The sequence below is a fragment of the Phyllopteryx taeniolatus genome, unplaced genomic scaffold (genome assembly GCF_024500385.1).
Source record: "Phyllopteryx taeniolatus isolate TA_2022b unplaced genomic scaffold, UOR_Ptae_1.2 contig_25, whole genome shotgun sequence".
NCBI classification, from domain to species: Eukaryota; Metazoa; Chordata; class Actinopteri; order Syngnathiformes; family Syngnathidae; genus Phyllopteryx; species Phyllopteryx taeniolatus.
In genome coordinates this window covers 282832-307797 of record NW_026903173.1, presented here as the reverse complement: position 1 = coordinate 307797, position 24966 = coordinate 282832, and the positions used below count along the sequence as shown (strand labels likewise).

At 41.8% G+C, this 24966-nt stretch overlaps 1 protein-coding gene across 6 annotated transcripts in view; it reads left to right on the top strand.

Annotated features, from left to right (window-relative positions):
* stxbp1b (syntaxin binding protein 1b) overlaps positions 1-24966 on the top strand; it is a 72772-nt gene that overhangs the window by 46440 nt on the left and 1366 nt on the right. For all 6 annotated transcript variants that reach the window (XR_009787067.1, XR_009787070.1, XR_009787068.1 and 3 more), the window contains 11 exons: positions 4066-4196; positions 4821-4928; positions 5117-5177; positions 5646-5711; positions 13533-13613; positions 17842-17980; positions 19119-19228; positions 20355-20456; positions 20522-20607; positions 21308-21465; positions 22061-22179. Coding sequence is in view for 2 of the 6 variants with exons in the window: in XM_061765113.1 (XP_061621097.1) it covers positions 4066-4196; positions 4821-4928; positions 5117-5177; positions 5646-5711; positions 13533-13613; positions 17842-17980; positions 19119-19228; positions 20355-20456; positions 20522-20607; positions 21308-21465; positions 22061-22170 (1152 nt within the window). In the remaining 4 variants the exon portion in view is untranslated. The remainder of the gene's footprint in view (positions 1-4065; positions 4197-4820; positions 4929-5116; positions 5178-5645; positions 5712-13532; positions 13614-17841; positions 17981-19118; positions 19229-20354; positions 20457-20521; positions 20608-21307; positions 21466-22060; positions 22180-24966) is intronic.

Sequence of the window (24966 nt, the reverse complement as noted above, 5' to 3'; positions counted from 1 at the left end):
TTTTTTCAAATTGTAACCAGACAGATGCAACTTGCCTTTTTCTTGTCAGTCAGGTCTGGTACAGCTTTCTGAGTCTCAGAGATGGACGGTTCCTTGCAGGGTTTCTTTAAGTGTACGGAAGAAATGGATGCACATGTCAAACTTGTATAAGTGGTTGAGATAGCCTTGTGCAAAGCCACAGGTTTTGCAGTTGTGATGTGTACACATTTCTACAGGGAACCAGCTCACCTACTCAGTACTTCAGTGCTATACAGTAACACCAAAACCTGGACAAAAAATACTTCCCCTTTTGAAGAAAATCTAGCCACACCAATGCAGCAAGTATACTGAAAATTATGTATGCACGTTGTAGAAGTGATAAAGGTAAGCTTTGTCTTAATCTATGTAGCTAAAATCAAAGCGTAGACAACAGTGAGATGCAAACTTGACTAAACTGATTGATCTGTATGTGAAGAAATATCATGGTCCTCTCAGAGGAAGAGGTGTCCTTACAATCCATGTCTGTGACGGGCCTATCCCCCAACACACACACACACTTCCTGAATGTGCTGCACTGATTTCGAATGATGTTTGACAAATTACTGTATCTGCTGTACTTACAAGACACACTGACCAGACAGCCCTTAAAGCTAACCAAGTATTCTAAACAGCAGTCCCGGTGAAACAACCTTTATCTAAGCTACCTATATGTTATGTGTGGCCAGTGTGTGTAAGAAGAAATCTTACACAGCTCCATGTTGGTGGGGGTCCCAGATTTGACTAAATTTTTAGATTGAGAGAAAATGGTGCGTGGTCACTTGATGATTGGATGTATTTTGGAGGAAATTCTTTGAGCTGCCGAATTGTTTGAGAGAAAAAAATTCTATTCTTGAGAAAGAGCAGTGAACCAACGAGAAAAATGTGTATTCTCTTTTTGAACAGTTTTTCAGCCTCCATATGTCAACAAGTCCAAAGTCGTCCATATCCTGCTCTAATATATTGCTGCATTGTGGTGAATTGCAATTTTTGGGATTTGAGCAATATATAAGGGGATTTAGCATAAGGTTAAAGTCACCACCCATGATAATTGTAGAATTGGCTGACAAGTTAAGCAAGTGTGAAAAAAGGCTGTTTCATCTTTATTAGGAGCGTGTACATTGACAATTGTATAAAGTTTGTTCAATCTTGTAGCCTGTATAATTATGTATCGGTCTTCTGGATCTGCTACTGTACTAAAACCATCCATCCATCCATCCATCCATTGTCTTCCGCTTATCCGAGGTCGAGTCACGGGGGCAGCAGCCTCAGCAGGGAAGCCCAGACTTCCCTCTCCCCAGCCACTTCCTCTAGCTCTTCCGAGGGGATCCCAGGCAAGCCGAGAGCCGTAGTCTCTCCAGCGTGTCCTTGGTCGTCCCCGGGGTCTCCTCCCGGTGGGACGTGCCCGGAACACCTCACCAGGGAGGCGTCCAGGAAGCATCCTAAACACATGCCCGAGCCACCTCATCTGGCTCCTCTCAATGCGGAGAAGCAGCGGCTCTACTCTGACCGACCTTCTCACCCTATCTCTTAGGGAGAGCCCGGACACCCTGCAGAGGAAGCTCATTTCGGCCGCTTGTATCCGGGATCTTGTTCTTTCTATCACGACCCACAGCTCGTGACCATAGGTGAGGGTAGGAACGTAGATCGACCGGTAAATTGTATTGAGACTCCTCTTTGTGTACTGTTATAAAAGGCTGAGATAGCCCGAGTGAAATTAGAGTCAATGAGGCATTTTTCTTCTGACTCAAGAAGGTGCGTTTCTTGTAACAGGAGGTCTGTTTTTAATTTAGTGATATATTCCATCATCTTGATTCGCTTTGACTGCGATCGAATGGCATTGACATTCCATGACACAAGAGTTTAGTGTGACATATAATGGGTGCATGTATAGTAATTTTAAATATATCTTCTTCTTGAGGCCTGCTGCTTTATGGCCCATGCCGGGCTCATAGATAAACAAACATGCTTTCCAGGCTTCTGTACACTGTGGTGAGTGTTTCATAGGAGGACAGCCAATGTACAGCATGTATTTCCTGAATGTTGAGGATAGGGCTGTCAATAATCATTTGTATGTCATGCAGAGATGCTTCCCGCTTGCAGATCCGTTAGCATTAGTTGGTGCTGCTTTCGGGCTGGGATATCTTCAGCAGCCTGCGATGAACAAAGTGAAATTCTATGGGCGATACAATGAACATTTGTGAGGTGAGGATTGTGATGACGTAATTGTGCAGTAACACTATTCGTCTTCCCGGTCATCACGGTGGTCCCATCACTGCCAAAACACATCACCTTGGAGAAAGAAATTCCATGTGATTCCATGTTGAAGAGCATGTTGGTGTGCAGGCAATTTAGCATGACATTGTGAGTGTGGTAAGCTGGTAATTCCTATTTTGCGCATTTCTGTTCGTTCCAGTTTTCATATTGTTCTTTGTGCAGGGTAAACAGTACATAAATCATCACCATTTCCTCCAGCTTTGTATCGTAACCACAGTGGCAGCCACTGCGTCTGAAATGTGCGGATTTTTCGTGGCAGCGTATTTTCCGATGCAGCGTTACTTACTGTTTCCTCTTCTTCATCACTTATATCACATTGTTCCAAAAATAAAAAAAACACTGTTTGTTGATTTCTATCACACTTTATATGCTTTTTTGGAGGCATGATCAAAACGAGGCGGCACGGTGGCCGACTGGTTAGAGCGTCAGCCTCACAGTTCTGAGGTGTGGGGTTCAATCCCCGTCCCCGCCTGTGTGGAGTTTGCATGTTCTCCCCGTGCCTGCGTGGGTTTTCTCCGGGCACTCCGGTTTCCTCCCACATCCCAAAAACATGCATTAATGGGAGACTCTAAATTGCCCGTAGGCATGACTGTGAGTGCGAATGGTTGTTTGTTTCGATGTGCCCTGCAATTGGCTGGCAACCGGTTCAGGGTGTACCCCGCCTCCTGCCCGATGACAGCTGGGATAGGCTCCAGCACGCCCGCGACCCTAGTGAGGAGAAGCGGCTCAGAGAATGGATGGATGGATGATCAAAACGAATATTGCATAAGCAGACGATGTTTTGATTTCAAAGGACCAAGACTCACGAAACGAACATAGTGTTTCCGTGTTGGTTGTGTGCTTCACGGTGACATCAGAAAGCTTCTCTAATTGGAGGGGCTGGCGGTGATTTCTGAGCAAGGTGGAAATGGAGGAAGGCATAATAATTGCGGTGTCCCACTATCAAAAAATTATATACCGATACGTCTCACATTGAAGCGCTCTTTTAACGATCAACCTCACGAACGAGCTTAAATTTAAAGATCCTGGCGTGAAATTATGATGTGATAGACTCTTCCCCTTTTTTGCTGCTGCGTCACCTGCTCCTCCTTAAAATAAGCAAAGCCAGGGCTTTCTTTGGCAACAATGACAAATACATTGTCACGGTGGGGGGTTTGCAGGCAAGGAAGGCAATGCAAAATGTGGAGGACCCAAGTGCAAGGAAGCAGGGAGGCAAGGCAGTAGTGCAGGAGTATCAAAAAATACTTAATTCCAGAAACAAAGGAAAACAAGTATCATGGAAAAATCTAAATAAAAGACACACAAGACATGAAAAACATAGAACACAGGAAAACATGAAGCAAAATCAAACACAACCCAAACCGAAACACGCACCATGACATACAGATTGCCGAATTTCCGGGCCACTCTGCTGGGAAATCTTCCCGACTTACTTGTAGGCTTACGTCACCGCTTCCAAATATGGGCATTGTCCGACGTCGTCTGCGAGCAAGTGCAGTGTGTGAAAAGGCGTTGAAGGTTTTTTTCCCCTTGGGATCCATAGATGCAGATTGATGAATCTTAATGCATCTTAATATATATATATATATATATATATGTATGTGTGTGTGTGTGTGTGTGTGTGTGTGTGTGTGTGTGTGTGTGTGTGTGTTTGAAAGGTTACATGGTTCAGCAAAACTTTTGGTGTTTCAATTGTTTTAATGTGAATTTACTCTCCTAATGAAGTAAAAGCCCCGTATAAAGTGTTTTTGTTTCTATGCTGGATTTCTCCAGGGACCAGATAAGTGCCGTAGTCAAGTAATCATCCTGGACCGAGGATTTGATCCCGTGTCACCACTTCTACATGAGCTCACTCTTCAGGCAATGGCCTACGACCTGCTAGGCATTGAGAATGATGTCTACAAGTATGTATGCATGCACACACATTCAGATACAATAATTCGGATCCAATAAAAAAGGCTTGAACATTTTCCCATCACTCTACAAGCAACACACACAATAATTGATTGATCCCTTTTGAAATTGAAAAAGTATTCACCCATTTTCTTTGACACTTGAAACTGAACACTCCCATAATACCACACAACTGAGGCCATCGGATCAGCATGTGGCTTTCATGTGTCTCGATGCCTTTATCATGCTAGTCTGCCATAAAGCCCAGCGTCTTACTTAAGGAACCATTTCCAAAAAATGCCTAGCAGAAATATGCACATTTTAGAGATGTGGGAATTATCCAAGGTGCTTTATTTTGTCAAATCTACAATGTACAACAAAATGTTTCTCTGTATTTAACCCATCCCTAAGGAGGCATCAGTCAAGGGAACTGTTTACCTTAACTGTTTTTAGTTGTTGGATAAACTGGAGAACTCTAATCAAGAAATACTTGTGTATATATGATATTTCAGTTTGTAATTTTAATACCTTTCGGGGTTTTTTTCTATGTTGCGGAACACAGTATACTTTATACCTATCATGTACAGTATGTGTTTCATTTCTCACAACTATAATCGTATACTTTTCTGTGCCAGGTTTGAGACCAGTGGGATGGGGGAAACTAGGACAAAAGACGTACTGCTGGATGAGGATGATGACCTGTGGTTGACTCTGAGACATAAACACATTGCTGAAGTTTCAACGTGAGTAGTTGTGTTGTAAATACCCACATATCCACATGTGGTAGTAATGTGCAATATTTTAAAGAAACAAACAAAACAGTAAAGACTACGTTAGACTTACAGCACTGGGACTCTTGCAGCATGTACAAAAAGCTTAATTTTGTATTTCTTAACTGATTTTCTGATTTACATATTTCTTCTTTGTATAGGGCTGTGACTCGCTCTCTGAAAGAATTTTCTGCCAGCAAAAAAATGAACACAGGAGAAAAGGTAGAGGAAAATCAATAACATTACTCTTACTAGAAAATGCTTGATTTCAGTTGTTGCTGCTTAGGGTGACTCAACCAGTTATTAGGTTTAGGGAGTAATTACTTTTGCACATAGGGACAGGTAGCTTCGAATAGTTTTTTTCCCCCTTAATAAATAAAATCACCATTTAAAATCTGCATTTTATGTTTACTTGAGTAATCTTGGATATTGACATTTCTTTGATCTTAAGCATTAAAGTGGGGAAACTATGCAAAAAAATAATAATTTGAGAAGGGGGGTCAATACTTTTTCACATCGCTATAGATAGATTAGGATTAGTCTGGTTGCCGCTCATAAAGGACACAATGACATACAGTACACATACCAACAAAGACGTACGGAAATATTTTTAATCATACTTAATAAAAATCATAATAATGTTATTTTACTCATACGTAATCACTCATTACTCCCACCACTGTCTTTCAGACTACAATGAAGGAACTGTCTCAGATGCTGAAGAAAATGCCCCAGTATCAAAAGGAGCTAAGCAAAGTAAGTAGAGCAAACTTAATCTTGGTGATATTGTTCACATTTGTCCGTAACTTCTCATTGGCTACACATAAAATAATATAATACATGTAGGGGTTAAGAAATATACTATTGTTTATTGTTTATGAGGTATGTGTGTTTTGTGGTATAAAGTGGGATACTGTAATTGCTATACCTTCTTTCATTGATATGTTTAATTGAGTGTCTCATAATATGTATCTAATTGCATATTTTGTCCACCAGGGTCATCTCATGATTGTTACTGTAGGAAAAAAGGCTCAGTTTGAGTAGTGTTGCGCTGTGGAGTAACACAGTTCTCTTACGGTGTCTACGTGTCTTATTGTACTTGTAACGGACATGCTCTCACCAAATGGCACCATGACCCCCAATCACAGACGGGGGGCATCCCTGTCTCCGCTCCCTCACCGAGACAGACGGTCACGGGGGTGCATGGTTTATCTCACACGGACGCTAAATGAATTACCAACTAGTCTGAAAGAGCTCATCAAAAGCAGAGACCAGAAATCCTGACTTCTCAACTGGACATTAAACTAATTAACAGCTTGCGAGCAGAGACACCCGAGCTCCGGCCATCCTGCCTGGGAACTTTTTGGGGTCCTTTTTTCTTTTTCTTCTTCCTTTCCGCCAAATCCACCTGACCGGGCCAGCCGAACACCCGGAAGCTCGACCTGCCTGCCTCAATCATGTTCAAGACACGGAAGTCCAACATTGCAGTCTACTAAAGTACAGATTGGTGCATATTTGGGTTTAAATTAATGGCACCAAGAATCCCAGGTTTATGCATTGCGCACTGTACATCCTCACTGCACACCTACATCACAAGTTCGAACTGCTTTACGAATGCTTACCTGTACCTTGTTTTCCTTTTCTCTGCATTGGTTCCCTGTAGTTAGACCCCTGTTAGATTTAATTCATTTTTTTATAAAACCAACTACATGTATCGCTTCTTTGTTTGCTTGGATACGATAAGAGACCTCTGGGTTCTAGAACTCTTATTTAATTCCTGCAGCAATCTTCAAATTATGAGACATAGAGGTTTTTTTCTTACATTTTTTTCCTAAAGTTTTACACATCTAAAAAGAAACGTGGTGCCTCTTTTCGAGATAAAATAGTCCGATTTTAACGTTAAAACATAAATCGGACTAACCCGGAAGTGAACTCAGGTGTTCAACTTCGACAAATTCATTTCTCAAATAAATAAAGTTTTATCCCAAATCCATATACGCTACATACTTTATAATTTCTGTTAATAATAAAAGGTTTTCAAAAGCATGCATGCACTCAATTCAAGCAGATTACTATAACCGAGATAAATGACAGTAGATGCGCGTAAGCATTGACCAACAACAAACTGCACTTACATTGGTAAGAGAACCTTCTCTTGGCCAACTCCTTGGAATTAGAAAATGTATTTTGGATCCCAGGATTTGGAGGACAAGAAAATGATTTTTAAGCAACGTCAGGACAAAGAAATGTGTGGATTGGAAATACAACCAGTATTGGTACGTAAATTAGCGTCCAAAACTCGCTAACGACTCGCAGACAACTTTCTTTCTGCATGGATTGTAAAAGATACTGTCGTGTTTTGCTGTGGAGCTGACAACGGCTAGCAAGTGAAAAGGCTAATCTTTCATCATGGATACTCATAAAGATACAGCTCCAATGGAAAAACAGCAAGTGAAACCTACAGCTGAAGCTATGGAAGACAAACTACAGAGGAAAATTGATTCAAGGAAAGCTATGTTGGGCTAAATTAACATTAAAAACAATGAAATGCTCAATTTGATCGATGCAGATTGCAATGAGGAAGAAGTAAAAAATAAGTTGGCTGTTGAATTTAATGAGCTCTAAGGAGAGTTTTGTGAGCTGAATACCTCTGTTAATGTTGATGTTGCAGCAAATACAATCAGAAGAGGACACACACAACGATCAGTAGTTTTGGTTTGACCCAAAGTCTAATAATATATTCAGAGATTTCATTAAACAAGTTAATGCTTGGATTACAACTGTATATAGATGTACTGAGGAAGCAAAGCAAGTCAATGAAATTGTCTTTCCGTCTGATAGCATATCACTGGCATAATCTAAGAAGTCTAAGGCAAGTTCTAGTTCTTCAATCGCAGCATCCTCTGCTTGATCTGCACGCTTAAAGGCAGAATTGGAAAAGGCTGCACTGTTAGCACTGAAACAACGACAGGCTTTGGAGGAACAAGAAGCTCAGCTTAAGGCAGAAAAGGAAGAACTTGATATTTGGACAGCTGTAGGTGCTGCTGATGCTAAGCTCAAAGTGTTACATTTATATGAGAGATCCAATGCTTCACAAACTGATGATGAATGTTTTGTCAAGTGAGAGTCACCCAAATGTGGAGTACAATGCAAACGAGAACAGGTGGACACAATCCTGGAGGAGCTGTCTGAATTGTGGCAATCCAAAACACGGCCACGCAGATGCAGGACAATGGAAGTACTGACTATCCAACGTTTTGGAAATTCTTATACAATTGCTGTAGCATACATCAGAAGGGGTTTGAACTGGTCTTTAATCAAGGCAGACGATGGTGAAGCTCTCAGTGCACTTGTGCTGTTTCTCACCACTTGTAGCAATGCAATGGCAAATCCAGAGTACATAGGGGAGTTGGATAATGTAGCTAAGATGCAAGACATCATAGATAAACTTCTCTACAAGTTGAGAGAAAAGTGGAGAATTGTTGCCTTTGATACTCAGGAGTAACAAGCTCTAAGATCCAAGTTTAAAGATTTTGTCAAGTTCATCAATAGAGAGGCTAGGATTGCGTGACATCCTCAGTTTGGTGATATCAAGGACTATGTCTAGGGACAATCCAAGCCATCAATAAGCCTCATGTCAGAAAGGACGCATGATACGACAATTTTCACCACAAACTGCCTCACAAGTGAACAACCAAGCTGGCGTTAACATTGAAAGAGACCCAAACATGAAAGCTGCTACCAGCTCAGTCAGTGCTTTCACCAAACCTTGTCTCTTCTGTCAGGGGTAACACAGCATGGAGCAATGTAGGAAAATGCCTTCATAAGGAAAAAATAGCTCTGCTTCAGCTGCTTGAAACAAGAGCACATGAGCAAGTTCTGTCAGGAGAAATTGAATTGTGCGTCCTACCACCGGTCAGCGACCGCTCCCAACTGGAATAAACGAAGGACACATGAAACCACTTCTTTTATTTTATTTGTTCATGTGTTGCATTTTATTTGCAATAAAAGATTGAACAGCGCGTTCTGTCTCTCAGCTATGTCGCTGTCTCGATTTGCATACTGAAAAAAAAAACCTTAATTTTATCATCAGTTGTACATGATTAACATGTGGTAAACTGACGGTCAATTTCATAAAAAAAAATAAAATAAAATACACCTTGGTTTTGTCATACGTGTCCAGAAAAGGCCCCTCTGACAGCTACTTCTTTTTGAGACAGTTTTGTATCCACTTTGTCCATATTTGGCTAAGACCAGGCCCTTTCCTCTGATTGGTTGCCTCTTTGTAGAAGACCCACTTGTGAGAGCGTATGTGTTTCTTATGTTACCAGCACTGACTCAGGAGCGGAAAGGGGAGGCGAAGATCTTCGCTAGTGATGTGGATAAGCTCGAGAAATTCGAAAGACCTGATTCCAGGCCTCTCCGCAGAAAAACATCTGGAACTCAGAAATACGTGGACGATTTTAATTCATATTTCACGTTTACTGGGGCACCATGAAGACAATATTATATTCCAAAAACTAGAAAAAGTTGTTTTGGCAAAATATGTCCCCTTTAAAATCATGACGAGTATGTGTCATTATTTAAAAAAAAACACAGACACAACATAAACCCGTACACAAAGTGCAAATTCTGTATACAATCCACAATTAACGTTTGACATTAAGTGGAACTGGACATGCACGTGAGACGCATGTCTTCTATTCACCACCTCATGCAATGCTATATTTCCTTCTCTGGTTAGAGTTTACGTACGTTTTTTTTTTAATTTGATGGGTTTACATACTGCGGCACGGTGGACGACTGGTTAGAGCGTCAGCCTCACAGTTCTGAGGTGCGGGGTTCAATCCCCGGCCCCGCCTGTGTGGAGTTTGCATGTTCTCCCCGTGCCTGCGTGGGTTTTCTCCGGGCACTCCGGTTTCCTCCCACATCCCAAAAACATGCATTAATTGGAGACTCTAAATTGCCCGTAGGTGTGAATGTCAGTGCGAATGGTTGTTTGTTTCTATGTGCCCTGCGATTAGCTGGCAACCAGTTCAGGGTGTACCCCGCCTCCTGCCCGATGACAGCTGGGATAGGCTCCAGCACGCCCGCGACCCTAGTGAGGAGAAGCGGCTCAGAAAATGGATGGATGGATGGGTTTACATACTGCGGCACGGTGGCCGACTGGTTAGAGCGTCAGCCTCACAGTTCTGAGGTGCGGGGTTCAATCCCCGGCCCCGCCTGTGTGGAGTTTGCATGTTCTCCCCGTGCCTGCGTGGGTTTTCTCCGGGCACTCCGGTTTCCTCCCACATCCCAAAAACATGCATTAATTGGAGACTCTAAATTGCCCGTAGGTGTGACTGTGAGTGCGAATGGTTGTTTGTTTGTATGTACCCTGCGATTTGCTGGCAACCGGTTCAGGGTGTTCCCCGCCTCCTGCCCGATGACAGCTGGGATAGGCTCCAGCACGCCCGCGACCCTAGTGAGGAGAAGCGGCTCAGAAAATGGATGGATGGATGGATGTGTCACATACTTGTCGCCGTAACCTGCGTACTCATCTTTCAGGCCCTGTTTTGTGCGTACGCAGCGTGCCTTCGTGCTTTTTCCCATCAATTATTTTTTTTGGATAGGTCACATGACCTACGCATCTTTCAGAACCCGTTTGTGCATGCATAGCCTTGATAAGTGAGGCTCCTGGACCTGGATCAAGATTCTCTCCCCTTGGATAGAGCTCTTTGAGTACAATGGTGTGTCCAGACCGATCACTTCAAATTCAAAATCATCATTCAAGACAAACGTCCCACCAGAAGAAATATCCTCTCCATGGTGAGTTCCATTTATGATCCATTGGGAATGTTGTCACCAGTGATTCTACCTGCGAAACAGATTTTATGTAGACAAAAGTGGACTGGGGATGGCGCAGTTCCAGACAATCTTGTCCAGCAGTTGTATGAATGGATGAAACGTCTATAGCTGCTCAGCAAGTTTGAAGTGGACAGATATTTCAAGCCATCACATTTTGAAGAGTCAGTCTTTACTCAGCTGCACAATTTTTTGATGCAAGTAAGAGGGTTATGGCACAGTGACCTACGTAGAGTAGCACAACAAAACAGCAGCAATCAAGTCCATTATGCTTTTGTAAATGGAAAGGCCAGGGTCACCCCACTCAAACCCACCACCATTCCATGCCTTGAATTAACAGTGGCAACTATGGCAGGGCTCGTAGACAGAATGTTGAGGAGAGAATTACAGGTGCAGCTCATTGACCCTGTTTTGGACAGATCGCATGGCTGTGTTACTGTACAATAACAATGAAACAACCAGATTCTGTACATTCGTAGCCAAGAGAGTTTCAGAAATTCTGAAAGCAACTACAGTTTCACAGTGGAGGCATATAAGCACACACTAAACCCTGCTGATTGTACATCAAGAGAATAGAAGGTCTTTTGTGCAGAAATGACCAGACTTCCTCACTAAGTCAGCTGACTGCTGGCCAGAGAGACCTTACCACTTAACTGACCTTACAGCTAAGAAAATACTGCAATCAGTGCTCTGGCATTGGAAGAATAACACAATTGTCACTGAGCAGCTGATAGAGCATTTCTCTTTATGGCAACGACTCAAAAGGGCAGTTTTCATGGATTTGTAAAATAAAGAGCACATTGCTGTTTCTGGTAAGGAAGAGAAGGGAACTCAGTGGAGACATTGCACAAGTTGCTGCTAATGAACATCAAAGATGGCAGCGTCACAAAATTTTGGCAAGCTACAAAACAAGCTTAAAGAAAGGAATTGTCATAGGGGATGAACTGAAAGAGCTGAACTGGAGATCTTATGCCTCTGTCAGAGACAGAAATTCCAGGAGGAAATCAACATGCTACGAAAAGGTGGGCCTGTGAAAAAGAGCAGTCACATATATAAACTCAATCTCGTTCTTCAAGACGGAGTCGTAAGAGTCCTAAGAGTTGGAGGAAGCCATGGCGGAGCCATGCCGGAGGAGTCAAATCACCCAGCCATCTTGACTAAAGACCTTCGAGTCTCAGAACTAATTCTCCAGGAAATCCACAACAAAGTAGGTCATAGTGGGCACAACTGTGCTCTTTCCAAATTGCGTCTAAAATACTGGATCCCCGGTGCAACTGCAGCAATCAGAAAAGTACTGTCCAAATGTTTTGTCCGCCAGCGGCTACATGGTGTTGCTGAACAACAACAGATGGGTGACGTACCACAGAATAGAGTGTTTCCAAATGAACCACCCTTCACAAGAACTGGGGTAGACAACTTTGGTCCTTTCGAGATCAGTTCAGGGTGAGAGCTCAAGAAAGCCATCCAAGAATAGAACATTTCCAAAATAGAGAACACTCTGCATCAACAAGGCATGAAGTGGATGTTCAATACCCCAGCTCCTTCTTATCATGGTGGGGTCTGGGATCCTTTAGTCCGGTCCACCAGGAAAATCCGCAGTGGCACTTTGAAGACACATAGTTTGGATGAGGAGAGCCTTCCAATATTTCTGTGTGAAGCTGAGACATCATTAATGGATACCCATTACCACATCGTCCAATGACCTAAATGATCTGGAGGCACTCACCCCAAATCACCTCCTACTACTTAGGACTAGGCCATCTTTACCTACAGGACTTTTCCAGAGGGAGGATCTCTATGCTCACAATAGAAAAAGGTCCAATACATGGCATGGCAGACCTCTTTTGGAAACGCTGGTTGAGAGTAATTTGCCTGAACTCCAAGCACGCCAGAATTAGTCTCAGGTGTCAAGAAACTGTGCCAGAAGACTTTTTTTTTTGTTTTTTTTTTGATTGTGGACAACACTGCACCAAGAAACTTATGGGTCATCAGCAAGGTCATTTGTACTTTGCCTGATGACATTAATTTGTTTGCCAGGTTCGTATAAAAAGATAGATACTGTATGTCTTCTTTTGGAAGCAGTGTGAGAGGAAGCCTCACTGTAGTATGGACATAATACTCTCAACAGAATGTTGATTACAAATTTCCTGTGTAATGGGATACTGTACATGTTTATGTTGTTTTTGGTAATCATTTCTAAGATTGGAGAACAATTAGGGGTCGGGTATGGAGGGGTTAAGAGATATATAATTTTTTTACTCTGTTCATGCGGGTATGTGTGTTTTGAGACAAAGTGGCATACTGTAATTGCTGTACTTTCTTTCATTAGTGTGTTTAATTGAGTGTTTCATGTTATGTATGTAATTGCATATTTTGCCATATATCTCATGAATGTTACTGTAGGAAAAAAGGCTCAGTTTGTGCAGTGTTGAGCTGTGGAGTCACATCGTTCTCTTACCATGTCTTCGTGTCTTATTGTACTTTATACTTTTTGTTAATAATAATAGGCTGCTTTTCAAAGCGCAGATGGACTCAACTCAAGTGGATTACAATAACCTGGATAAAAGACAATAGATGCGCATAAACCATAATCTCCAGCAAACTGCACTAACAATACATTTTTATACATTTCAATTAGCAAATGTTTTTAACTATTGTATATTGTTCTCAAATGATTGCTTTTTTTCTAACAGCAAAACTCATCAACTTAAAAAAATCTTCTTATCTTGTTAGTATTCAACCCATCTTCACCTGGCTGAGGATTGTATGAACCGCTACCAGGGCACTGTTGACAAACTCTGCCGTGTGGAACAGGTAATTAAGGCCTCTTCAACAAATTTCAATTGATATGACCGTTCAAATGTGACCAGAATTAAGAGCAGAGGACAATGGACATTTAACTGTAATACATTAAAGGCCTCACAACAATATAAAAACATCCATCCATCCATCCATTTTCTGAGCCGCTTCTCCTCACTCGGGTCGCGGGCGTGCTGGAGCCTATCCCAGCTGTCATCGGGCAGGAGGCGGCGTACACCCTGAACTGGTTGCCAGCCAATCGCAGGGCACATAGAAACAAACAACCATTCGCACTCACAGTCATGCCTACGGGCAATTTAGAGTCTCCAATTAATGCATGTTTTTGGGATGTGGGAGGAAACCAGAGTGCCCGGAGAAAACCCACGCAGGCACGGGGAGAACATGCAAACTCCACACAGGCGGGGACAGGGATTGAACCCCGCTCCTCAGAACTGTGAGGCTGACGCTCTAACCAGTCGGCCACCATGCCGCCAATATAAAAACAACAGATGACAAATATACAGTACACTTATTTGACCTAATTTCCACCTTTATACAGTGCCGTGAAAAAGTATTGGCCCCCTTCTCAAATTCTTATATTTTTGCATAGTTTTCCCACTTTAATGTTTAAGATCACTAACCAATATAAATAGCTGACAAATATAACCCAAGTGAACTTAAAATGCTGTTTTTGAACGGTGATTTCATTTATTAAGGAAAAAAACTATTCAAAGTTACCTGGCCCTGTGTGAAGAAGTAATTACCCCCTTGTTAAATCATGAATTAACTGTGGCACATTTTTTGTTAATTTTCATTGAGCACACCCAAGCCTGATTACCTCCAGACCTGTTCAATCAAGAAATCCCTTAAACAGAATCCGTCACGCCAAAATCAAGTCAGACAAAAGATCTCAAAAAGCTGCAATAAAATGACATCTAAAATAACATGCGTTGACTCTCTTGTTGGGACTGCCTTTGGGGTAAACTGAAACAAGGCAGTCACAGTAGAGTAATGATGTGCAAAACTCTTTGTTTGGTGCCTGAACACATCAGCATTCTTCTGAACATGTCATGAAACATAAAACATTGCACTTACACTCCCAAACTATGACTTCAACCTTTTTTCCCCATGGAAACATGTTTACACCTATGTGTGAAAGGCTGTGTAACAGATGCAATCTCTCTGTAAGCAGAGGAACACCTTGCATGTAACACACTGCACTCGAGTTTTTCCTGAGCAGCCTTTTGCTCTGCAGCACGCTGCATTTTTCAAGTTTACCACCTCTGGAAGATGTGTGTTAGCCCTCCTACGAACTGAGACATGGGGCACAGCTGTCACTGGACGCCTTTTCCCTTGGATCGGAACATCTGGGTCATCTTCTGCTCTGAAAAGTCAGAGTTGTCATTGTCATGCTGACCCAAGAAGGTCATGGCCACTTCCATTCGAAATTCAAGGAACTGCATGACGTTCTTCTTAGAAGTGCCAAATACACTGAGGTCTTTATGGTACAGTCACCAGCTGTTGGCTAAAGCCAAATCAGTCAAGTGCATTAGCATCCGCAGTGTCAATTTCTTTGTACGGCCATTCATGCAATAGTATACTCATCATTCTATCAACAAGGTCAACACCACCCATCTTGGAGTTGTATTCACGGATAATACTTGGTCGCTAGATGGTCACATATCATTTCAGTTTCTTGTCCCATCTCTGGCAGGTGTCTTCTGGCTCTGTAGCATGAACAACAGACATCATCAATACCGGTTTATTGTCATAACCACTTCACCACGCAAATCTTTCCACCCTCAGTGCTGAGGTACCGCTTCCGTCTGCTTTCATTTTTTTGTCAGTGGGTAGCTTGTGCTCTACTGCAGTGACCTGATTCTTAATAAATGTACCAGTTAAGCGCACCTGTTTCTTCATCCTGTGTTCGACACTTTCGATGGATGTAAAAAATGTATCACAATATACTTTTGTATTAGGACGCAGAGTTTGAGACAGACGAGCTATCACCAAGCCTCCCAAACCCAGATTCCCTGGTTCTTCAACCTGCTCATGGAGTACATGTGCACCTTGGTAAATGTCAAAGTCCAGCACAATACCATCTGCTGTTTTTGTCATCTGGGTTTGGTTTCATTGGCAGATCCTGTGAATGGAATCATCTGCATATCAATGGAAACACATTCTGGTCGAGCCTGAGACTTGCAACCTTTCAGAATGCGGTTCAGAAAAGGCCTCATCTTCCAGAATTTATCACACTCTTTCAGATCTTCTGGAACATCATCATCAAAAACCACTTTGAGTGATTTCTTCATTCTGAAGACATGAACTTTTCAGTGATGGCAGGAATTATTAGGCTCTGGACCAGTACATCTTGACTGCAAGACATCAAAATAGAAGCACCAAAAAACTGATACATTTCATCAGTTGATGTGTTGAGTAGGTCCCCACTCTTCATCAATATACTTTTCAATGTAGTTCAGTGGTGTCCAGCCCTCTCTGTTATCCACAGTTTCCTCCTCATGCTCAAACTGGGCTTGATTTGGTTTTAGCGGCGAAGCCCTCCATCACACCCCATGCCCTTTCTTAGACTGTTCTTGATGGCTTGGTCCTAGCGTTGTCTCTTCTGGGACATTCATTGAGACATCATCCTCATCCCGCTGTGCCCGAGAACGACGCCTGGGAGTGTGTGATCTGTCATTGTCACGATCTGAAAGATATTCTTCATATCCATCACTGAGACATTTATGTCCTCTGATAGGCTGAGAGTGCTGTGGAATGGGGTGCTCAGACCCAGTACTGTCCTCCTCACTCCTGCTTGGCTCCTGTTGTGGGGGCTGATAATCAGCTTCCCCCACGGGATCATCAATCTCTGACAAGTCTTCCACCTCTGACTTGTCTCCACCAATTAACCCCAGCAACTCCTGTACTTGTGACACAGAATAACAAAAACTTCATGAGAAAAATCGATATAAATTGATTAATCAAACATGCCATATTTGCTTGTACAAATCATTCAAAATAATCCCAAAATACAATTTCAAATCTAACTCCCTTTTTCCACAAATGGACAAATCGACAATGTTCAACAAAACTATCAAAACTAAGTCCTTCTGTCCACATATGTGTACATCATGCATAATGGCATGGTAAATCATGACAGTTACTGACCTTTGTGAAATTTGACTGCAATAGCAAACATTGAACACTTATATACATATCTGAACAAGAATCAGCCATGAAATTTGATGGAATTTTATACCTGGTCGACATTTAGATCGGGACTGACTGCCTGAACTTCTCGGTGTCTTGTCAGGCATCTTGAATCTAACCTCCATCCATCCATCCATTTTCTGAGCCGCTTCTCCTCACTAGGGTCGCGGGCGTGCTGGAGCCTATCCCAGCTGTCATCGGGCAGGAGGCGGGGTACACCCTGAACTGGTTGCCAGCCAATCGCAGGGCACATAGGAACAAACAACCATTCGCACTCACAGTCATGCCTACGGGCAATTTAGAGTCTCCAATTAATGCATGTTTTTTTGGATGTGGGAGGAAACCGGAGTGCCCGGAGAAAACCCACGCAGGCACGGGGAGAACATGCAAACTCCACACAGGCGGGGCCGGGGATTGAACCCGGGTCCTCAGAACTGTGAGGCTGACGCTCTAACCAGTCGGCCACCGTGCCGCCTGAATCTAACCTCTATATATATATATATATCTATGTATATATATATATATATATATATATATATATATATATATATATATATATATATATATATATATATATATATATATATATATATATGTATATATATATATGAAAACTTAAAAACTTATATCCATCCATCAATTTTCTGTACCACTTATCATAAAAATAAAATGCAGTCATGATATGAGGAGGAGGAGGAGAATAGAGTGATTATTAAGGGTGTAATGGTGCATAGGTAAAGGACAGGAATGCTTGTCTACTCTTTAGCCTCTAGCTAGCAAGATCCTTTGGGCAGTAGTTACAGACTGTTCAACTGTTACTGTTGCGTCAGTCTGTGTTGTTTAGTTTCTAAAAAGAAGACAAAATAGTAATGTTGCACTTTTCTGAAAATATATATTTACATGGTTTCGTAGTTACGAGCGGCCCTCTGAGGGCAACCATAATTACGATGTGGCGCACAATGAAATGTCTTACACTGTTTTAAAGGAACCAAACTGATCTAAATAACCTGACGTCTGTCTTCCTTTCTGAAAGGACCTTGCAATGGGTACCGATGCAGAGGGTGAGAAGATAAAAGATCCCATGAGGCTTATAGTACCAATCTTACTGGATACCAATGTCAGTGTCTCTGACAAGATCCGCATCATTCTGCTTTACATCTTCCTCAAGAATGGTCAGACATGTGTACTTACTGTTTTTTCTTTTTAAGTGCAACCAAACTCATTTTCGTGTTTTGTGTCTAAATACATTAATACGTTTGAAGATAGGTGCTGAAAGTATGTGCAAAGACTGAGAACAATATTGTACTGAATTATTGCGTTATGATTGAAAACTCTTTTCACCTTCAAAATGTTCCTGATTTTGTGAGCGAGACTAAAAACTAGCCCCGCCACCAAGTGCCCTTATTCCAAGCAGTGGCCATTTGGCAGAATTGCACTACTTCGTTCATAAATAACTTCACCCAGTTCTACCTGCATAGCATGCAATTGGCCATGAAACTATGCCCATAACTTAAAAAAAATACATCTTCCCTGAAGTGTAATGTGTTTTGTGTTATTTGGACAACGTATCTTGCCATTCAACACCCACGCACGTTGTGTTGCGAGGCAGCGGTGAAATGGACGAGATCCTCCTTTGAATTTCTAAGGAGGGAAAATGGTCCTGGCGGAAGCAATTTATGGTCATTATGCAGGCTCAGAGGCTGCTTCTCTGCTGCCGGTGGAAAGCGTGTGATGTCTTGGACAGAAGGAAGGTGGTACGTGTATTTGATTGACAGGAGAGGTGTCTACAAGCTGAAAGTATGTCTCAACTCTTGACCATTTTGAAGCCTGTTTTCACATACTTTGCAAATTTTTCATTAATGAAGTTCATTAATTAATTGGCATGCTTGTTAACAAGACTCTTCCCTGTGATGTGCCAAATTTACAAAACATTTTCTTCTCCTGTTTGGTTGCACTTTAATATTATAGTCATACCATATTAAATAATAAGTTATACATGTCACCAACTTAAATGAACATTTTATTACTTTTATATTGTTTATTTTGTATGATTTCTGGACTGATATTCTTTCATTACCATAATTAATAAACAACCATAACAATTGGAAACTGCTAATTTCTTAGAGAGCTAACTTACAAATTCAGCGGGGGATCGAATAATTATTTCCGCCATTGTATGTATTCATATATTATAGAAATGTCGGACCTCTTTTGTGATACCCACTATTTCTCAATACACATTACTGTTTATTTGTGAACGTCCACGTGTCTCTTTTATCGACTGTACGCATGTGTGTGTGTGTGTGTCAGGTGTGACCGAAGAAAACTTGTGTAAATTGCTCCAGCATGCCAGCATCCCACCCGAGGACAGTGACATAATTTCCAACATGGCACACATGGGTGTGCCTATCGTCTCTGAGGTAAGCTGTGTTTGTCAAGTAAATTGTAATTGTAAAGTATGAAACACCTCCGATACCCTGATCTGTAGTCGCCTTAGCTAAAAATATAGCTCAGTGTGTGCTTAAAGTCCTTGCAACAACAACTTAGAGACTTAATATATGTAGAGCAGCCTTCTAACAGGAGGTAAACGTAAGAGAAGCAAATTCAGGGTTGGGTGAACATATATCTAAATCAGAATCAGAATCATCTTTATTTGCCAAGTATGTCCAAAAAACAAACAAGGAATTTGTCTCCGGTAGTTGGAGCCGCTCTAGTACGACAACAGACAGTCAATTGACAGAGAACACTTTTGAGACATTGGGGAAAAAAAACAGTCATTGAACAATAAAAAGCGGCTAGTAATCTGGTAATCCCGGTACATTTTTTTGACAATTGTGCAAAAAGATGCAGTCGTCGTCTAGCAATTAGAGGAGTTTGAACTGACTAATAGAACAATAGTCCGGTGCAATGACCATTGTGCAAAGGGCGCAGAGACTTCAAGTAATGTATGCAGTTTAAAGTGACTAGTAGTGTGAAAATATGGGACAATGTCGATTGTGCAAATGTTGCAGATGCTGCTCAGGCACATGAGTGGGCAGTATTGGTCAACAACAGATATGCAAATAGCATCTGCATATGCAAAATAGAAATTAAAAAACCAAAAAAGATAAAAAACTATAATTGTAACAATTGCCTTTCAATATTTGTGATTTGGAGGAACGATTAGCACATCTGCCTCACAGTTCTGAGGACCGCGGTTCAAACCCCGGCACCGCCTGTGTGGAGTTTGCATGTTCTCCCTGTGCCTGCGTGGGTTTTCTACGGGTACTCCGTTTTCCTCCCACATCCCAAAAAACATGCATGGTAGGTTGATTGAAGACTCTAAACTGCCCATAGGTGTGAATGTTGGTTGTTTGTTTCTATGTGCCCTGCGATTGGCTGGTTACCAGTTCAGGGTGTACCCCGCCTCTCGCCCAAAGATAGCTGGGATAGGCTTCAGCACGCCCGCAACCCTAGTGCGGAAATGCGGCACAGAAAATGGATGGATGGATGGATATTTGTGACTATGTTTGTGACGAAATTTAATTTTGCATGATTCCGTTGCAGGGAACTGCCAAGAAAACCAAAAAGCCTGACCGTAAGGAACGAATCAGTGAGCACACGTACCAACTTTCAAGATGGACTCCTCTCGTCAAGGATCTCATCGAGGTGTGCTGTTTTGTGCAATATGATTCTGTTCTTAAAAGGGAGAACTAAAACTTGTGTTCCTACAGGATGCCATTGAGGATAAACTTGACATTAAGCAATACCCATACGTTTCCCAGAGACAAGCATCAGCCAAAGCCAGTGCTCCATCAAGGTTAGTACATCACAGTATTCATTATTTCTAATTGTAGTAATGGTTTCCCTCAGAGGGCTGTTATAAATGTGGAACTATATAATGTATCATCACTAATCATATCATCACAGTGGAATCTCGGTTTTTGTATGCCCTTATTTTTGTAGAATTCAGTTTTCAAAAAAAAATTTCGTGCAGTTGAAAATGGTCCAAACGCAAACGCATCCACCTGTCCGTGTGACTCCTAAATTTCTTCTTTTAAAATGCTTGCCATTTGTCAACATTAAAGACAATTTGAAATTTTGGTCCAGGAGAACATAAGGAGACACATGATTTGAATTCGAGGACCACATGAAATGATATGGCGGGATGGATCTGGCTGACCGGCCTTGACTTTGACACCTGTGTTGTATACAGTGAATATGAACAAATACTGTATCTATTATATATATGAATTATTATTATTATCTGCTTTGTTTGGTCCTGAGAATGAGATCCAGAAGAGTGTTCTACTTGAGCCAATACTATTTTAGATCAACACAAAAATGTGCACCATCATTGATTAGTATTACTACACTAAGATGCGCAGTCCCATATGTGTGACTCCGTTCCGCTCTTCCTTTCCTGTATGCGTCTAGTCTGGTTCTCTGTATGATGGAAAGCATGCACTACAAATGGAAATACAAATGTATGCCATGTTTCTTTTTTTTTTTTTATTTAGTACTGCCCGCTATGGTAACTGGCACAAAAACCGGGGTCCCACAGAGGTGAAGACTGGGCCAAGGGTTATTGTCTTCATTATTGGAGGCATGACCTACAGTGAGATGCGCTGTGTGTATGAGGTCACCCAAACCAATGGCAAATGGGAGGCCATAATTGGTATGTTCTCAGATTTTTCCAAGGCTTAGTTATTTATTTATTTATTAGTTAGTTAGTTTGTTTGTTTATTATCCATGCTCTCTATTTTGTTTTTGGTGTTCACAGATGAAAAATTCTAAAAATTCTTTAGAACTAATAGTAGTTCTAAAGTGTAAAATTTTTTATAGAAAAGGTGGCTTAAACTTACAGAGAGGAAGGGTTATAAAACATGATTTCAAATAAACCGAAGTAAAAAATTTTCCAGAACTTTTTCTCTTTTAGTTGTAATTAAAAAATGTTTAATTATGACAGCGGTATTTAAGTAAATATACAAAAAAATAAAGGTATAGAAATGTACAGTAAGTTATCTGTTCATTTATAAGAAGAAGAGTAAGACAAATCCCACCGAGTGTTTGGAAGTTTTCTTTTCCCACGGCTACAGATTCAACAGAGATGGTATTACTTACTTATTTACGTCGAAAGAGTAGTACATGCTTGCTTTTTCACTGTACCTCTATTTTCCTAAAATCTCATAAAAAGGAGAAAACTGTCTGCAGTACAATGAGGGAGGTGACACTCAGAATTGATTTTGAGCTTAGGTGTTTGTCTTCCGCAGGTTCCACCCACATCCTCACCCCTCCCAAATATCTGAAGGAACTACAGCACCCAGATTTCCTGGATCCCAATGCTCCACCTGAGGCCACTGAGGAGCAGTCAGCACAGTAATATATGGAGGTAATTACCCTCTCATTTGTGGATTGTTTCATTGACATACTGTATCTACATACATTATTTAAAAACTTTTTAAAAAGATGAATCCTTGTTCTAGTGCAAATCCAACGCTGCGCTTGGCATAACTCTGCTTGGCCTGTTTTTGGTAATTTCGTGGACCGGCGTACCCCCAGCCCATTTATAAGTGGGCGCTGGTGTGGGTGTCATCACAGCCGATTTCAATCCTGTCCAATTGAACCGGATTCTTTCATTCCCTTTAAAAGCGGCGCAATAGTCTCACATGAAGACGTTTTCATATGCAGAACAGGAGGCAGCAATCCGTGCATGACTGGAGCATTGAATGTTAGCGGGTACCCTTATTAAACATAAAATGAGCTGGACAAATTACTTTGGAAAACCACTTACACCTCTCTTTTTTTTCCATTGAGGAAAAAATTACCGATGTCATGACCTTGGTGTCCTCTCTGGTAATTACGGCTATGGTCTAGTCAACTGTTATAGTTCATGACCGGAAGCGGGATGTTCGGTTAAGGGAGAGGCCCAGGAGTATCCACGGCATATCAGGGACAGCACACCAGCTGCCCAATGTAGCGGAGAGGTATGTGAACATCTCTACTTAAACCTACTTCAACATCTTAAAATATCAAAACAATCGCCCCAATATTTTGGATTTTATGAAGGAGCGTTTTCCTCTCCAGAGGCGCTCGAAAAGTTTATACTTACTCGTAAAAGGAAAATGCTGAATGTCCATGAAATCCCAAATATGGTCGACTGTTCTGATATTTGATTGTTTTGATATTTTCAGAGGTTGAAGTGGGTAGAAATAGAGATGTCCACGTAAATGTTGCAGTTTTCTTACATTAAGCCGATTTAAAGGTCAGAGGACAAAGATGTTCAAAATTTTCTTGATAACTCAAGAACCACTTTACAAACCACATCTGCCATTTTGAAGTGATTATATAGCAGATATACAGCAGTTAAATCGCTAAATATGATTCAGAATGCGCCTTCTGCTTTTTGCATCCAGCGCCTTCCGGTCTTCGGCTCTATCCGGCGCTGTCATTTGGCTATTTGTGCCTTGCAAGCATTCCAATTTCTGTGCTGATCACATCGAACAGGCGTGTTTTGAGAAAGACTTAGCAGAAAGCATTGGATACACAGGTGTAGTTAGGCAGACGCTGAAACTATTTTTCCTACACCCATCGGGACCCTAACCGCCAGCAAGAGAACTAAATCTTGCAGCCGCCACGGTGCAACGGCGAAGCGGCGCAGACAAGAGGAGAGGATTTCCTTGTACAAAAATATTGGCACCCCTGGGGTGCCATTATTTTTAGCCATGACTGTATAAAAAGACATGCTTTTGACTTACTGTCACATCGACCAAGTGGCCACTTCCTTTTTCTGTTGTACAGCTGCTACTTGGCTGCTCGTCGTCGTCACTGTCAGGTTCCGACCTCCTGATCTGCTCAAACGTGTACGCTTTGACGATGCCAAGTTCAGTTGGGTGCTCTTGTACGTCGAAATTCTCCTCCTCATATTCCAACACGTTGCTCGCCATTGCGTATAGAGTGTAGCGCGCTGTTTGGCAATTGCAATGTCACTTCTGGTAGCCCTTGTGGTGGATAGAGTAACCACACCCCAGTGTCTTGAGCTTCAGGTATGTTCGGGGAGGACTCAATATGAGTCATAAAAACCTCATTTTTAGCTAAACTTCGGTTGAAAACTTGCTGAAGTTACGTGCATGTATTACATAACATATAAACAATGCAAATATGAATTTTAACTGACCCCATAACATCTTTGTCATCTGACCTTTAATCTTTTTTTTAATATGTTATGTTATTATGTAAGACGGCAGCACGATGGACGACCGGTTAGATCGTCAGCCTCACAGTTCTGAGGACCGGAGTTCAATACCTGGCCCCGCCTGTGTGGAGTTTGCATGTTCTCCCCGTGCCTGCGTGGGTTTTCCCTGGGCACTCCGGTTTCCTCCCACATCCCAAAAACATGCATGAATTGGGGACTCTGAATTGCCCGTAGGTGTGAATGTGAGTGCGAATGGATGTTTGTTTGTATGTGCCCTGCGATTGGCTGGCAAGCAGTTCAGGGTGTACCCCACCTCCTGCCCGATGATAGCTGGGATAGGTTCCAGCACGCCCGCGACCCTAGTGAGGAGAAGCGGCTCGGAAAATTTATGGATGGATGGATGGATTATGTAAGACAATATCCCAAACATTTATAATCAAATTTTGAATTTAGTAATTTATTATTGATAGATTCATTGCCGACAGCAGGGATGGCAACTGGGTTGGCAAGGCATTTGCTGGGGGTAGCAGCTGCCACCCCTTGCCACCCCACAGATTCATCAGTGGTTTGTTTTAAATGCTACATACTGTAGCAGGAATGAAGCAAAACAGAAAACACACAAGCACATAAAACAACTGCAAAAGAAAAAGGCTGCAAGATAAAAATAATACTTAATAATAATAATACTAAAATAATACTTTGATGGATTTGTGACAAAAGATTAATCCAAAAATAATGTGAGTGTATTTTTAAATACGTAGTAGAAATAAGTTCAACCAAAGACACTGTTTTGCTTTCGTTACCTTGTTTTAGCACGCACCGAATAATACGGTGCGCCTTATGTATGGCTTAAGTACAGAAATAGACCCCGTAATTGAGACTGCGCCTTACAATCCGGTGCGCCTTGTGGTGCGGAACATACGGTATACAGATTTACAAAGCTGGGGTCGAGTTGAACCATTCAGCGCGCGCTGGTCTCTCTTC